The sequence below is a fragment of the Miscanthus floridulus genome, chromosome 15 (assembly GCF_019320115.1).
Source record: "Miscanthus floridulus cultivar M001 chromosome 15, ASM1932011v1, whole genome shotgun sequence".
Taxonomy (NCBI): domain Eukaryota; kingdom Viridiplantae; phylum Streptophyta; class Magnoliopsida; order Poales; family Poaceae; genus Miscanthus; species Miscanthus floridulus.
The window spans coordinates 9,654,183-9,671,610 of NC_089594.1; the positions used below are offsets into that span (position 1 = coordinate 9,654,183).

The 17,428-nt window shown below is 46.1% G+C and overlaps 1 protein-coding gene and 1 pseudogene across 1 annotated transcript; one reads left to right on the forward strand and one right to left on the reverse strand.

Annotated features, from left to right (window-relative positions):
• The first annotated feature begins 6,340 nt into the window (after positions 1-6,340).
• Positions 6,341-8,579, forward strand: LOC136506829 (large ribosomal subunit protein uL11m-like). Its single transcript, XM_066501739.1, has 4 exons — positions 6,341-6,551; positions 6,658-7,279; positions 7,828-7,912; positions 7,957-8,579. Exons 3-4 carry the CDS (start codon positions 7,843-7,845, stop codon positions 8,352-8,354), a joined length of 468 nt encoding a protein of 155 aa, XP_066357836.1. The 5' UTR covers positions 6,341-6,551; positions 6,658-7,279; positions 7,828-7,842; the 3' UTR covers positions 8,355-8,579.
• A 5,604-nt stretch (positions 8,580-14,183) lies between these two features.
• Positions 14,184-15,301, reverse strand: LOC136506962 (uncharacterized; annotated as a pseudogene).
• Between the last annotated feature and the right edge of the window lie 2,127 nt (positions 15,302-17,428).

The following is a 17,428-nucleotide window of genomic DNA, read 5'->3' on the forward strand; positions in this document are numbered from 1 at the left end:
ACTAAAGGTCAGACCTTTAGTCCCGGTTCTAACCATCACCCAGGACTAAAGAACCTTTAGTCCCGGTTCTAACCATCACCTGGGACTACAGGTCCTCTTTTATAAACCACGCCCTTCTCCCTTAGTTCTCTTCCTCTCTGTCTCCGCCGCCTTCTTCTCCAACCAGATCCAGTAGCCGCCAAGCCTTCTTCTCCATCGCCTCATCTTCTCCACCAGATCGATCCGATCCAGCAGCGCTGCCGCCCCTAGGATACCACCCTAGCCTTGCCTCGTCATGCGCGTACGCTGTCACCGGCCCCACGTGCACACGCGCTTCTTCTCCGGCTAGCCAGCGCACGCCTCGCATCATCCTCGTCCCTGGCCAACCTCGCTTGTCCTCACCGGAGCGCCGGCCCTTCATGCCCGAGGAGGACGCTGCCATCGTCCACACCCATGCCAGCGCAGCTCCACCTCGAGGGCGCCGCCAGCGTGCCCAGCCTCTGTAGCTCAGATCGCGCTGAGGCCATCACCGACGACGGCGCGCCGTGCTACGACGATCCTATCCTCGCCAAGATGGAGCGCATCAAGGCCGTCCTCCTCAATGACCAAGAAAAGGTCCCTCCTCCTCCTCACCTCTGCAACGTTCTGCCACCGCCGTTTTTACCACTGCTGGTTCCATTGGTAACTCGCACTGAATCTTCTCTCATCTCACGTTGTTGCAGTCAGAGTTCGATCGAGTTGCTGGAGCTACTCCGACGACTGCAGGAGCTGGATCTCGTGTTTGAAACCTTGGATGTGAGCCACCGCGGCCACCATAATCCATTTATGATGGATTAATTGCTCCAACCTTTTGTAATCGGATGGATGCGTGTGCCGAGCCCTCATGCTGGCAATCTTGTAATGTGATTTTGCGGTGAGCCATCGAGCTTAGTGGAGCACGGGCGTGGCCCGATGTCTCGTCGTTTTCTCCTTTTTGCGTGGTAGCTTATGACGACGCCGGCCCCTAGATCCGAGACGTTCGATGGCGTCCATGACGTTGTAGTAGCAGGGCAAGTAGTTCTCATACTCGGGCGGGCATACCTCCGCCTCCTTGGCGCAGACACCGCCGCCCGTGAGCTCGCCGATGTCGAGCAGGTCACTTAGAAATCATGCCTTTTATTTTTTAGAATTAATTTTTTCATGAAATGAAAAACTTATAAAATTGTTAGAAAATTGTAGAAAATCCATACTAGTTGAACTTGCAGACCGTGTTCATCTCGGCTAGCATGTTCTCTGTCGAGCGGTAACGGACGTCAAGGAGGAGCTTTGATTCTATGAGGGAGAGTGGCAACGGTCGTGGAAGACCATGTTCCCTTCCTTGTAGAATCGGAGCTCTTCCGTGGCCAAGTATGGTGCCGTCCGGTGGAGAAATGCCCACCGAGATGATCACGTAAGCAAGGTCAACTAGTACGGAAGCTTACGTGATCTTAGAAGATGTGTGATGGCATGAGAGCGTGTGTTTTTTCTCAATTTTGTCGAGCAGGTCACTTAGAATTAATTTTTCCATGAAACACCTACGAGCTCGCCGATGTCGAGCAGGTCACTTAGAATTAATTTTTCCATGAAATGAAATACTTAGAAATCATGCCTTTTATTTTTTAGAATTAATTTTTCCATGAAATGAAAAACTTAGAAAATAGTTAGAAAATTGTAGAAAATCCATACTAGTTGAACATGCGGACCGTGTTCATCTCGGCTAGCATGTTCTCTGCCGAGCGGTAACGGACGTCAAGGAGGAGCTTTGATTCTACGAGGGAGAGCGGCAACGGTCGTGGAAGACCGTGTTCCCTTCCTTGTAGAATCGAAGCTCTTCTGTGACCAAGTACGGTGCCGTCCAGTGGAGAAATGCTCGCCGAGATGATCACATAAGCAAGGTCAACTAGTACAGATGGTTATTTATTTAAACATGTTTTTGAGCTAGAATTTGATGGATATTTGATAACTTCAGACCTACAAATGTCATCTACAAATGTTACTATCCTCGAGGTGGCACGTCCTACAGGAGACCATTTTATAGACTTAGTTTTTATTTTTTTTATAGATATATCTAGTGGTGTAAAAGCTAGATGGCTGCCCCGAGAGACAACATGGAGGAAGAAATGATGGATATTATCAACACCGATACTCAATTTGCCGATGGTGACCAGCAGGATGTGCCCGATAGAAGGTATACCACCATGGCATGGGATCAGGTGGCTATGCGACTGCCATTCCCAAGTGGGAAAAATAGAAGCGGACATTCTTGCCAAGGGTATCACACCAAAATCACTCAATTGGCCCAAACGCGTGAAGAATTGGTTTTTCGCTCATGGGGGAAGACTGGACCTAGAGACCGGGAAGCTAGTTCATGGCCCAAAACTCGAAAAAGCAACACAAAGATTTTCTTATGCTCTATAAGCTAAAGCTATTGGTGCGTTTAGGCCCAATAGAGAGAAGGGTGAACTGACGTATGCCATCGGGACTACTGAACACAGTGGCCAAATGAGAGGTTTAGGACAGAACATTTCTTGGGAGCATGGTTTCCCTAACGACAGAGATACCTACAGAAGCCGGCAGAGAAGGAAGGATGAGGAAGCAGCGCGGATCAGTAGGTTGGAGGAATATGTTCGTGAGTCACGGGAGGCGTTGCTTCAAGCATAGGAGCGCGAAAAAGACATGCAAGCTAGAATGCAGGACGAAATCATAAAGCAAGTGCAAATAGCAATGAGTGCCCAAAGGTAGGCATCAGATCTAGGAATCAACATTAATATTAGCCCCCCTGATCAGTTGAAAAGCAGCTGCGCTTCCACAGAGTTGCCAAATCAAGATGACGCAATGCTACGTTTTCCCATGGATGACATCACTGCACCATTTACATAATGTGAGCTACATATTCTAAAAGGGAATGCCACAATCATGGTGGCTCTCGGTGTTTTTTCTCCTCCAGATCCTACCAAGACACCAAGAATCTATGGGGCAATAATACCACTTGGATATGCTAGCGTCTTAGTGGAAAGGGTTAACAAAGGTTTTAGTGATCTGGCTCTTGACATTCCAAGAGGTGATGGGGAGAAGACTCTAGGAGAAGCAGAGAAGACATTCATACTATAGCGCAAGCGCTACATCATTATTCCTAGGGTCTCTAGTCCACCGCCGCTTCCTCAACTGCCAGACAATAGGTGCGGACAAAAGTGAACGAAACAATTTTTTCACTAATTTTCTATTGACATGCATGATTAATAATAACAATTTCTTATACCTAATTATTCTTTTTTGTACTCACACAGCAGGGCCTCCGCCAACCTAAGTTCAATTATTCAATCTCCATATCATCATAGTGCTCCGGGCAATGATTATGTAACGCCGCCACCGCCGCCACCTCCAAGGTGGTCTCCAACGCCTCCAAGGAGGTCTCCAATGGCTGCCCCGCCTCCCTTCATGACTAAGAAGTAGCCAGCTCCTAAGAGGTCCGCCCCGCAAACGAAGTCGTTGACCCACCAGCCGACAAAGAAGAAAGCCTCCTCTGATCCAGTTATTCCCCAAAAACTGGCTTACGAGAAAAGTGAAAAGAAATTAAATGCTACAGTACAAAAGGATGTGAGCAGTTTCTTTGAAAAAGTAAGAAAGCAACGAGAAGCGAGGGAGAACCCGAAGAAACCGTACTTCTACCTACCTCCAGATCTTCTAAGAAAGAAGGTGGATCAGAAAAAGCGGGAATCTCAAAAGACCCTGCCAAAATCGGACTACGACCGCTCTCTCACCAAGTCATTTGAGGCTAAGCAGAAAAAGACTAGAGCAGGGAAAGGTGTTGCACAACTCGGACAACAATCGCAACAATCAGTCCCCCCTCTTGTCATTCGTAATGAATATAGTTCAAACTTAGACGTACTGGACGTCGATTTTGAGGACCTGGCTCGGTTTTATGAGGATACCGGTTTGGACCTTGTCCAAGTGCTCGCTGAAGGACCATCTGCTCCGAAAGTGGATCCTTGGAAGAAATTTGAACATGGAAAGAGTCTATACAACTATGAGGTCTTAGGTGAACTAGGTACGCAAATGTACCTGCTAAACAAGTGGTACATGGCGGCGTGTGAACGGGGAGAGACCTTTGTTTCTGTCAGAGTTAGAAACCAACATTACTTCCGTAGCGATGACATTATATATGTCGAGTTTTCAGAATTACACCAACTATGTCACCTGGACTCTCTCGTCAAAAGTCTCATTAGCTGCTATTGTCTGTAAGTATGATTATTTTCTACTATTAAAATGTATATATATAAAGCTACATGTATATATATAAATTATATATCCTCACACTATATTTTTATATATGCAGATATGAGATGACAGAACTCAGAAAGAGAAAGGATAATGATGTTGGTTTCGTTGATCCAAATATCGTATTCAAATACCCTAATCCCCCACCTCAATGGAAAGCTGAACTCGAGAAAAATCTCATGAGGTTCTTAGTGAACCAACAAAACAAGGACATACTCTTCCCCTACAACTTCAAGTGAGTGTTAAATAATTAATGTCGATCATATGGACATTTGATCAGTTATTTGCTTACTAGCTAAGCTATCTCCCATATATATATATATATATATATATATATATATATATATATATATATATATATATATATATATATATATATGTGTGTGTGTTGACTCTAGTTAATGTCTATCATATTTGTGTATAAAAACATATGCAGCATTCACTGGATATTGATGGTCATCGATATGGCCAATAGTCGGTTGAGCATCTTAGACTCATTAAGAAAAGAGCAAACAGAGTACCAAGATATGATAGATATTATCCAAGGGTAATTTGGTCTCTCTAGCAATTATATATACCCCGATCTCTTAACTGCAATAATTATTAAAGGCCAAATTAATTTTTTATTTTATTGGACGCAGTGTTTGGAAAAGTTTCATTGAGGAACACCACATGAAACATTACAAAGCGCCACTAGATGTAATCGCACACAAAGTAAGTACTAGCTATATATATATATATATATATATATATATATATATATATATATAATTCAATTAACACCATGAATGCTTTCAATTCACCGGATCTTTTTTCTCGCAAAAGTGGTTCTGAGACAAGAACAGGGGAACAACTACTGCGGATACTATGTTTGCGAGTTCATCATGGCGTACTAAAAAAGAACTCCTGAAGAGAACCTCAAAGTACGTTATATAAATATATTCATAATTTCTTTTATTGCTCATATATATAAATAATCACGTGACCAACACACACATATATATATTAATACTTTTCCTTTAACTTTTATTGAAGACTCTATGGTTGAAGAAAAAAGTCATACGACGTGACCAACTGAAAGCAATTCAAGAGACCATAGCAGGATTTCTTAATGACCAGGTCCTAAATCCCGCCGGCGAGTTCTACAATGATGTGAACGAAACATGGAAGCCAAACCAGATAAAGTGAATTTGTTATGCCAAGAATATGATAGAATATACAATGCAAGCTTTATTTGTAATATATATATATATACATATTATATGTACATAAAATAACGTACAATATATATATATATGCATATAATATATACGTTAGTTTCATACTTTAGTTTGTACAAAATGTTCGAACATTGTAAACGTGTAGAATACATATATTATTAGGAGCGTAGAATGCGTATTTGAAAACCTATTCGAAAACCAAAACGAATCATCAATTGAAAATAGAAACAAAAAAATGAAAACCTTTAGTCCCGGTTGGTAATACCAACCGGGACTAAAGGGCCGGCCCACGTGGCCAGGCCGGGAGGCCTCTTTAGTCCCCATTGGTATTACCAACCGGGACTAAAGGTGGACCTTTAGTCCCGGGCGCGAAACCGGGACTAAAGGAGGGGCTCTTTAGTCCCGGATTCGTGCTCCCGGTTCCAAAACCGGGACTGAAGGGGGTTGAGAACCGGGAGTACAGCCTTATTCTCTACTAGTGTATTTTTTGTAATTCTTTCTTTCACGGATCCATGTGTAAATTTCTATTGGAAAAAGGACTAGATCATAAAAATTAGGATATGCACACCCCTTCGTTGGTGGAAAAAAATGGGGCGGGCGATGGGCCCACCGACACTTTGATTTTTTTTCCTCGGCAACGCGTCGACTATCCAACCTAGGGCGCATGGGTGGTTCAATGGACCATCGCCCACCCTATTTTTTCCTTGGTCTTCCCTTTGCGAAACCGAGCACTCAAATCCTAACTGACTTTTTGTAATGGGGTCTGATCTAGATAAGAGCAGGCTCACCTTTATTTAGGAGTATTCAGTTATATTTTTGCATGGGTATTAAAAATAATAGGCTATTCACGAATTGAGCCCAAAACAATAGCCCCCTGCTCTCCCATCATCTCCGTCGGCCCAACTACTCCGATCTCCTCCTACCTCCCATCATCGCGCGCTCGCACCCACTGAGGCCGGCGGCGGCGGCTCCGCGGCAGTGCTGCACCGAGGCACCGTGCCACCGAGGAGGCCGGAGCGCTGAGCAGCAAACAACGGAACACGAGCAGCCGAACAGGTCTGAATACTCCGAGTATCTGATCAATCGCAGCACCTACTATGAATCATATTCAATTGGCTTCCCATTTACTGATATTAGATCAATATTCGATTTTTTTTGGAAGCCCGTCAACATTATATTGCTTGTACGGTGATGAAAATAAGGGCAAAGGAAGAGAAGGGCTAGAGTCAGGAATATACGGGAGAGACATTCTTGTAACTAACCACTTTGTTGTTACCAGGACCAAGATCTTTTCACTGAAAACTGAATTTTTCCTTTTCACTGAAGACTGAATCTTGATTACCAAGATGGTGATATCTACTGTTGTTTTATTGTCGTGAGACAGCTTTGCCTTTGTGACCAGTAATCTTGATCATCTAGTTCCAAGTGTATATGCAACACTATGCATGTATTATGCCTGCTAACTTTGATTGTTTTGCAAAAATTATGGGGGTGTACATGTGTGCACCCATGTCCTTACTGGGTCTGCTCCTGTACGTGCTCCAAGCTACTGCGGTTTGGATTCTCCATCAAATGGACACAGCTCTGCCTTTCTAGAGTTCAATTCGGAGTTCTTGTATCATACCACTGCCCAGGGATTGACATGTTTGTTATTTTTATCTGTTATACAAAGTGTCTCCTCTTCCTGGTTTCTCTAGCTTCTACGAAAATAATATAATCATGCTTCTGCTGACAGAGGAAGCTGTGTCACTGGCTAACTCCTGATGCAAATTCGACATAGATAGGTCTCTAACTAGATGTGTCCTGTTGGCTAGTCACAGAGTCATATATATATATTCAGTAAAGGCAACAAGCCAAGTTGGGTTACTGTTTGATCAGACAGTTCACAGTTGTTATATATCTGAAGAATAAATCTTTTCCTTGAAAGTTAGAACTTAGAATAACATTTCTGTCTTGAAGGTTTTTATGTGTGATTTCTCTCTGCGCTTGCCATGCGGTATTTCTGTCTTAGTTTCATTGCAGTAGATGACTTTAAAATGACTAGTTGAACTTGTTATTTTGAACTCTGATTTAGATCAAATGCAAGTACTACTATTTCTTGACATCTAAGCTGAACTCGGTTGGATCTAATTGTAAATTGAAATATTGAGCATGCAGCTTCAGCAATGTTTCATGCGAAACTTGCTTCTTTACAGATGGTAAAATTGTTTCTGTTTACTCTGAGCATCTAACGGAGGGCAGGCCTTAAAGGCACTTAGTTGGATCTCATTTTCAGCTACTGCTTCATTGACTAATGTTGCACTGTTTGATGGAAGCTCTTTTTATAATGCAGACATACGGTTGAACGATGGCAACTCTGAAAGATGCAGTAGTAAGGAAGCCTGTACTGGCAACACTCCGTCTTATCGTCCCAGCTGGTGCAGCCCGTCCTGGACAACCAATTAGTCCAGCACTTTCCCAGCTGGTGCAGCCCGTCCTGGACAACCAATTAGTCCAGCACTTGGTTCCTATCGGCTCAATTTGATGGCTTTCTGCAAGGATTTCAATGCTAGGACCCAGAAATACAAGGCAGACACTCCAATGCACGTCACTGTAACTGCCGACAAGGATAACACCTTCGACTTTGTGGTCAAGTCACCCCCAGTATCATGGTTCCTCAAGAAGGCTGCAGGAATAGAAACCGCCAGCGGTCTCGCTGGCCACAGAAATGTGTCATCCCTCACTATCCGCCATGTGTATGAGATTGCAAAGTTGAAGCAGGCTGACCCCTTCTGCAAGCACATGTCGCTTGAAGCGCTGTGCAAGTGCATCATTGGCACAGCCAACTCCATGGGTATTGTGATTGTCAAAGATCTATGAGCAGTGTGTCGCCAGCCTTTTAGTCATGAATTCTGTGATATTTGTCATCCTAGTTTTTTTGTTGGTGCTGGAGAGGTTACAACTCTTCTGTCTCACTGAGCTTCCTGCCAGTGCTATGTCCTTCTAGGAGTATGAAACTCTATTGTGCAATTCCTGGCATATAGCCTTCAGCTCAGCCATTTTCTCTTCTTTTGTTCCTTTTGTAAATTAACTGATATATGTGGTTTTACGGTGGTGTTTTAAATAATACATTGCAGTCATGCAGTGTTGGTGTTTTCCACATCCACATGGATATGTTATACTTTGCATATGGTAAAAACAAAAATTCCTGATTGACGAGCGATGAGCTCAACATGATTTTGCACAGAGCGGCCTGGAATGCAGTATTTGTTGACAAGGGACATGCAAGTCTTTACGGTTAACCCGTGAGGCACGTCCGGTTTCATGTTGAAACGTACATGTATTGCACTATATATTTTTTATGTGCTTTACTAGAACGCAAAATTGTTTCTTTCATCATGCCTCTGATAAAAATGTGGAGAAAACTGCTGTTGCTGGCAAGATGCCCTCTTGCTGTACCTTCTTATCTTTAAAAAAAACAATTTGGTTTGCCTTCTTATCTATTTTCTGTAACCACCTTTCTGTCAATCCATAGTTGAATTTGAGGAGTGGAAACGTACTTTTTAAATATCCTCTGAGTTAACAGTGCTGCACTAAATATATTTTTTCAGTAGTAAGTCTGCAAACTGGTGCGCAACTATCTAGCTAGATGGATCACTTCTCCACATTGATGTTTCCTGGCTTACCTAAAACCATTATCAAGAGCCTGTTGTACTAAAGTGCCTGATGTTGTTTTTTTTTTTTTTTTTGAAAAGGAACTACGGAGGGAGAGTTTCCCCGCCTGGATTTCATTAAGGAAACGAGAGTAAGTTCAGTTTGCAGGTACATATCAGGAGCTAGCCAAGCCATGAACGTAGATACAGGCGCCAACGGCGCAGACCAGGTACTAGAGAAGCAGAAACAAAACGTCCTTCCCAAACAGAGAGATCATCACAGACACGGGACACTACATTTCGTGCGCTTAGTTGCTCGTTTCTGAAGACTGTCCCGTTCCTAGCGTCCCAAAGTCGCCAGAGCAATGCTTGAAGGATCGACGGCCAAATCCTGGGATCCTGACCAGAGGGCGGTTGTAAAGACCAGACATCAGTGTCCTCTACTTCTGACAGCGTCGGCATGCCAATGGATCTCCACACTTCTTTGCTCAGGGGACAATTAAAGAAGACATGGCACCGGTCTTCAATAGGGTGGCTGCAACGCTGACAAACTGAATTATCCAACACATGCTTGTGGAAAAGGTTCGATTTGGTGCTCAGCCTATCCTTGCAGTACAGCCATGCAAAAAAATTTAACTTTGTTCGGCACTCTGGATTTCCAAATCCATCTCCCATGTAGATCCTGTACGCTCGGAGAGGGAGCTAGTGCAGCATATGCGTCCTTGGTGTTAAACGGCTTGCGAGTTGAAGACATCAACCTGGTATCTTGCCTGTCCTGCAGCTGAATCCCCTGCAAAATAGACAGAATAGACTCGAGCTCGGAGTGAGCTGCAGCTGTTAGTCTAGGTCGCAGATGCATTTCAAACCCATCGGAAGACTTGCTGCACCGAAACATTAGGCCGAAGGGTGTGCGACAAGAGGGCAGGGTGGGAGGTGGAAATGGGAACGGAGTCTAACCAGTGATCGAGCCAAAAGGCAGTGGAAGCACCATTGCCGACAACAACAGTGGTGATAGAACGGTAGGTTGAGAGTTCATCATTAATGATTTTCCAAAGATAAGAAGGAGAAGAGGAAGGAGATTCAGTGAAGATGGAATCATTACGAAGAAGCCAATCTCTCCATGGAACTTCAGCACCAGTAAATAGCTTGTTGACGAATTTAAGAAGGAGACTGCGATTTTGAAGCTCAAGGTCTTTGAGGCCCAAGCCACCCGAGAGTTTGCTGGAACATACATGTTCCCAGGCGACTAAGCATTTGGAGCCATGGCAAGAGTCCTCACCGGTCCAGAAAAAAGCTCTGCGTCGTCGGTCGATAGCCTTGATGACGGTTTTGTGGATCCCAATGGCCGACATAAAGTGGAGGGGAAGGGCACTAAGGACAGCAGACGCAAGAATGAGGCGTCCCGCCCTGTTGAGAAGAGAAGCTCGCCAGCCAGAAAGGTTGCGGTCGCAAGACGAGATAATGGGAAGACAATCTGCAACAGAGAGTTTATGAGGGGAGAGAGGGAGGCCAAGGTAAGTTTGGGGGAAAGTAGAGACGCTAGCACCAAAGGTGTTAGCAAAGATCAGAGGCAGCCTCGTTGGAGAGACCGACAGGAAGGAAGGTGGTTTTGTGATAATTGATGGACAGGCCGGTGGCTCGCTCGAAGTCACAAAGAAGCTGCAGCTACTAGCCGCGTGCATGCTCGTGAGAAGCGGAGGGGCACAAGCAGGGACTCCCCACGTGCAATCGGGTGGCGTGGGCCCCACGTAGGCGGGAGCGGGATGCAGGTGCGTGGGGGGGGAGATAGAGTGCAGGCGCGGGCGTCCGGACGCGAGCGTCCGTCCAGACGTCTGGGTGCTAACACTGTGGAGTCTAATAAGGATCATGCTATCAAATCAAAAGCAAATTTCAAAGGTGCTTTTTATTTAAGTGTGTTAGGTACTGTCAGTTTTTTTTTTTTTTGAGTGTCTACTAGTGGCGAGCTGGTATTGTGCCATGGGCCAACATGGACGGCCCATGGAGGGCCCAAGGCATACCTTTGGAAACTTAATTGGTTTTGTGACAGGATACGACTGTTCATGGTGAAAGAGAACCATGGTCAAGAGACAGTGCATGAGGAGAATGCCAAGTCCTGTGAACATGAATATGCAAGTTACCGCCTCTGGGCTACTGAACATAGGGAAGTAATGCAAGGACGCCATTGTCAAGAGGCTTAAAGGTCAACTTTTTATGGCAAGAGGTCATTATCCTTGGGTTGCAAAATTAAAGCAACAGGAAAGATTTACACATGAACTGAAGCAATCCATTAACATGGCTTTGTTTCTTGTCTTAGTTCTGTGTCTGCATTTTTATTGAAGCAATAAAGGATGAGCATACACAATTATGATGCTTGTGACTTAATTCGATAAAATAATGCACTGCAATGCCCTCTTTTTGTTCTATTCTCAAGATATCTCTGGTGGCAATGACTGGTTACTCTTTTCAGTTTTGCAAAGAAGCTGGAGAAGATGGAGAACACAACTGAGAGCCAAATCTTGTGAAGTAGGATGCTCGAAAATGTTGAACAAAAACTTAGGCAGCTACTTGATATAACTGAAGATGAAGCTTGCTTCCATACAAGGCAGAGTCAGAGTGTATTTCTATATCATCTTGGGGTCCAGACTATGCCGAAAACTCACCATTGCTTGAACATGAGATTGACAGTAGAATATTTCAAATCCAGATCAAGTCATATGGATCGGTTAAATGAGCAGAAGCTCGAAATCCAGTTGGGTTGCATTGGAGACCCACATGTTATTTTTCCTGAATTGTTGGCTACAACATGAAACTCTGAATGTCAACATGATTAACTATTTGCTGCCGCTAGCTGTTTCCCATCCGAATTGAATTATGAGCATGGACTGGACTGTCTGAATTAAGGCCAGCGATAGCAACCGTGACTGATGGCACACCTGAGCTGGGTTGCTGGATGAATCTAACCCAATGTTGCCATGTTGGATTGGGATATGATGATACGATATGCTTGGAATGGATCTGTGAGTATCTGAGTTTTGTTGACAAAAGGTTGCTGCCAATCAGCTGGGCCTGGCCGGGCTAGCTCTGCCCGACTGACTACTTGGAATGCTACACGTTGTCGCTCGCCGATGGAAACTTGGAAAGGGATGTGCTACCTGTGATGCGATCTGCCTCATTGAGCAGCCCAGGGCCCAGGGGGGGGCACACATCTGGTGCTGGGCCTGCTTGTGCTTGGTCTCTTGGGGCGTGTTAGGTAGCATGTATGTGGTCGGCCTGGCTTTGAGGCCCGTCCCAGGCCAGCCAAGGCCCGGCCTAAGGGGAGCAACCCCTCTTGTTTGGTTTCCTATACCACAGCGAACATGCCCAAATAGAGATAATGTTTAGTTTACAGTTGGGAGTTCGGCTAAAGTCCAACTGCCACCAACTGCCAAAGTGAGATTGTGTTTGGCGTGGGAAAGTTTCAGCCCGGCCAAAAGCAAGAAAGAACAATGCAAATACATAACAGCAATCTGCACAGCTTCATTTGAATATGTAATTGAGTTCCAATGCAATAACAACAGTTAAGATAAATTAAGTGTGTCACTAATAAGCCTCAGACCTCATTACTACATCAGATACAACCACTGCTAGCTCCAAGTAATTACAAGCTAAAACGACAGTAAGAACAGAGAACAGGAACCACCAACTAAAGTTTGCAAAGGAGATCAACAGTTTTCAGTCATGGATTAGCTAGGGAAAACAACAACACATGGAGCTAGCTAATTAACTTGTCAAGGTTGTCATCATCGGCCTAATACCATCAGCAAAAGAGGGCCAGCTTCAACAAAAGAGCAAATAGCAACTCTTAAGAGGGGCAGCAGTGCTATCCAATCTTGCTCACCTCCTTCTATATCCCAAACAGCAAAAGAACAAGTGAGATGATTAACACAATCTTCCAATAACCAGCCTTACCATCAGCAGGTGGAATACCTTGGAAAAGCATCTTGGGGCAGATCAGGGGGGCAGGGGAGGTGCTGCTGCCACAAGTGCATTGAAATCTCTCAATGCTGATTGATAAGCTATAAGAGCCTTCTCATAGATACTATACTTCTTGTATATAGAGTTTCTGACCTCAAGGACTTGTTTACTACACTCATGCCAATTGAGGTAAATCCCAAGATTCTTCTCATGGAAAACCACATAGTAATTGCCCATTTCTGTGAAATGAAAAGAGTGTTTAGCCTCAGTCAAATATAATAAATGATACTTGCCATGAGTGCGGAACTTGAAGATCTACGGTTTGTGAGGAACCAAATCGTTGATCTCAAGTCCCTCAATGATGACCAACATCATCAGGTTCAGAGCACTAAATATGACATCACAGCCATTATAAAAAAACATTGGCCTCAGCTTTAGAGTGTGGTGGCCTAATTCATTGGTTCTATCATTGGTGGCTACCATACAAATAATAAACCAGTAGAACAGCAAGTGGAAATCTAGAAGAACCAAACAAGTGCAAATCCAAGCTCATGGCTGCCATGGAACCCTAGTGTGCACATACATTCACTGCCATCAGCATAAGATAGAAGGTGTTGTTGCTAGGGAATGGATGTGCACACGTGGGGTTTGATGACAGTCATGAAAAAGATCAAGAACCAAGTAAAAAGGGCAGCCACCTCATGTATATGTTTGCATCATAGGCCATTTCAATATCCCACAGTTGCCACCAAAGCACAGAAACAAAACCAAGAGTTCATAATTAAGAGAATAAACATCAAGTGGTCTCAAATAAAGCAGCCAACAGAGGCTACAAATAGTACCATACAACAACAGGTTCTGCCCAACATTTCAGGGCTCAAATGCCTACCATAGTGCCCTCTAGCACATATAGTTAGCCAACCTCCCAGTATAGAAAGCAAAAGGACAGGAGTGAATCAGCTAAGTAAGCTGCACAAAATACCTATAGGAAAGTGTGCTCAACTGTAGTCAAAAGAGGAGAGAGTGGGTGAGGGAGGTAGAGGAACTATACATCTCAACAGTCAACCCCCTCATTGGCCATGTAGCCCAGCAGGTAGTGGAACTAGATGTAGTAGTTCTTGGCTACGTAGTTCCTAAGCCAAATGTCCATGTGGCTGTCACTCATGCCAACAAAGCCCCTGCCTTGGGCCTTATTATCCAGCAGGTAGGTGTAGGCAACTATCAGTGCCTCCTCAGTGATGCCAGGCATCTCCATCACAGCTAGGTACATGTCAGCATCAACATGGGCTGGTCCAGTCTCCCTAAGAGCATTGGCAACATTGTTGACAGCATCAGACATGTTTGTCAACATAAGCATCTCATCCTCAGTAAAGTTGCCTCTCTTCCTCTTTCCACCAACAACTGAGGATAGCAGCTCTGTGGCCTTACTGCCTTCTCCAGCCTCAGTTTGGGTCTTGGCAGTAGGAACTTGGGGAAAGGGAGCACCCTCAGCTTTAGTAGCAACACTATCTGCCTGGTTCACCCCTAGGGCTTCACCTGACCCTTGTGCAAACCTACCAGTGGCCATGCCATGGCCAAAGATAGACTCCATCTCTGTGTAGAACCTTATAAGGTAGTTTAGAAATTCTGCATCCTTAGGATGGTCCTACAGTAGGGGGGTACATTTTTAGGTAACTAATACAAAGTTATAGGTCCATGTTGGAAATAGGAAAGGAAACCATGATCTACCTTGCAGTGCCCTAGGTAGTGCTCCCCCTCAAGCATGATAGCATTGACACCACTATCCCACAATGCACCACTAAGGTCTTTCAGCTTAGAGATCCTAGCCCACTTCTGCCTCCATTTCCTCAGGTGGTTGTACACCTAAGTTGGGCTAACTGCCTCCCCACTGTACTCCTTAAGTGCTTTGGCCACATAGTTAACATCTTTGTCCTTGAAGACCTTGTCAGGCCTACTACCATCACTAACAAGCTGAGCCATCCTCCTAAGCACAAAACCAGAGGTGTTGTTATTCCACCTCATGGCCCTAGCACCCCCAGCACCAGCTGCACCATCTGCAATAGTAGGACCATCACCAGGTACTGTAGCAGCACCAGCACCAGATGCAACAGCAGCACCAGCACTAGCACCTGCTGGAGCAGAACCATCAGCAGCACCCCTAACCAAAGCATTCATTACATCAACAGCAACCACAAAAGGCCCCCTGAACACCAAGCACATCAGCAGGGACTAAAGCCATCCTATATTGGTTGTTGTGGGGGTATGGCCCCCAAGACATGGGCCGCACCATCGGAGGTGGCCTAGCCCACAAGATCAAGGCATGCACGGCGCTGCTCGGCGTGCACCGCAAGACATTGTATAGTACCAAAAAGGATACTTTACTTGTAACCCTACCCCTCCAGAGTATATAATGAGAGCCAGGGGTCCTCTACTGGACATGATGTATTCAATACAATACACCAAAGACACAGGACGTAGGGTATTACGTTGATCAGATGGCCCGAACATGTCTAAATCGTTGTCTCTACGCCTTGTGTCACCATCTGGTTCCTAATTACGCGCACCCCCACCGACAAATCTACCATCGCGGGATACCCCTCGGTGGACTGCCGACGATATTCTGTCAACAGTTGGCGCGCCAGGTAGGGGTGTGCGCTTGATCCATGGCGAGCCAGATGGACCTCAAATCAACAGCGCGTTCTCGTCATCAATCTCATGGAGATCCATGCCGGTCCACGACGACGATTCATCGTTGGCTACACCAGCCCCCGCGACAGCAGATCCGATCTCGAAACCACCTCTGAGGTCGTCTTCACCAACAACCACGACCGCCGCCATGACGACAGCTCGGAAAGCTCGAGCGTCGAGCAACTTCGTCAACGCCGACCAGATAATGCCATACGTCGCCGACCAGACGCTCCGTCTAAAGCTAAGTCACGCTTTAATATTCTTCTAAATATTCTCTGATCTTCGTATATCGCCATAATGTTTCTCCGAGCTATTTTCTCCATGTTTGCTCTCCAAACGATTTTCCGAACCCCTGAACAGTCATGTTGATGCTCGGACGCCTCTAGAGACGGCCCTGTCTTTGGCTCCTCCCTACACGTGCACGAGCGTCTGCCCTCTGTGTTATGGGGTGGTCGACATTGGTTCCTTGGTCACGCCTGTTTCTTCTACACATGCATAGGTTCCACGCTCGACGTTATGGACTATGGGCTAGCTAGGGCTGGAGACTCAGCTACACACTAACTGTTCGGGTGGTTTATATTAAACATAAATATATTTTCACGCCAACTGATCGCCGAACTGCATACGCCGTTTCATCACCATTGCTGATTTTTCTCCGAAGTTCATATATTTTTACATCATGTACTACTCGTTCTACATGTTTGTATTGTAGGATCGTCGTCCAGGTGATCAGATCACCTGGTGCTCGGACTTCTCCACCGATCAACTGGTCGGACCACTTGGTTCATGGACTCCGTCGCCGACCAGTTGATCGGACTATTCGCCGGTCGCTTCTACTCAATGCTCACTTCGCCGCCGACCAGTTGACCAGACAGTTCATCGCTCATGCTTCATCGCCAACTACGCCGGTTACTCCTCGGCGCACGGATACTTCATGCTCGAGGACTAAGTGGGCACACTTCACTGCACGGACGTCGTCAGCTATGTCGGTGCTCGAACCTCACCAACTTCGCCGAGGACTCCTCGGTGCTCGGACATCGCCGCCTACGTTGGGGACTCCTCGGTGCTCGGTCATCGTCGGCGACGCTGGGGACTCCTCGCTCCTCGATCATCGCCGGCGACGCCGGGAACTCCTCATTCCTTGGTGCTCCAACATCGCCAGCGATGTCGGGGACTCCTCGCTCCTCGATGCTCGATCATCGCCAGCGATGCTGGGGACTCCTCGCTCCTCGGTGCTCGGACATCGCCATCTACGCCAGGGACTCCTCGCTCCTCGGTGCTCGATCATCGCCAGCGATGCCGGGGACTCCTCGCTCCTCGGTGCTCGGTCATCGCCAGCGACGCCAGGGACTCCTCGCTCCTCGGTGCTCGAACATCGCCGCCTACGCCGGGGACTCCTCGCTCCTCGGTGCAGTCATCGCCAGCGACGCCGGGGACTCCTCGCTCCTCGATGCTCGGTCATCACCGACGACACCGGGGACTCCTCGCTCCTCAGTGCTCGGACATTGCCGCCTACGCTAGGGACTCCTCGCTCCTCGGTGCTCGGTCATCGCCAGCGACACCGGGGACTCCTCGTTCCTCGGTGCTCGGTCATCGCCAGCGATGTCGGGAACTCCTCGCTCCTTGGTGCTCGGTCATCGCCAGCGACACCGGGGACTC

What these genes read in the sequence shown, in the direction of transcription:
- LOC136506829 (XM_066501739.1), top strand. Translation starts at nt 7,843, where the DNA reads ATGGCAACTCTGAAAGATGCAGTAGTAAGGAAGCCTGTACTGGCAACA. An exon ending in CCGTCTTATCGTCCCAGCTG is followed by an intron (nt 7,913 to 7,956) that starts GTGCAGCCCGTC and finishes GCACTTTCCCAG; the next exon opens with CTGGTGCAGCCCGTCCTGGA.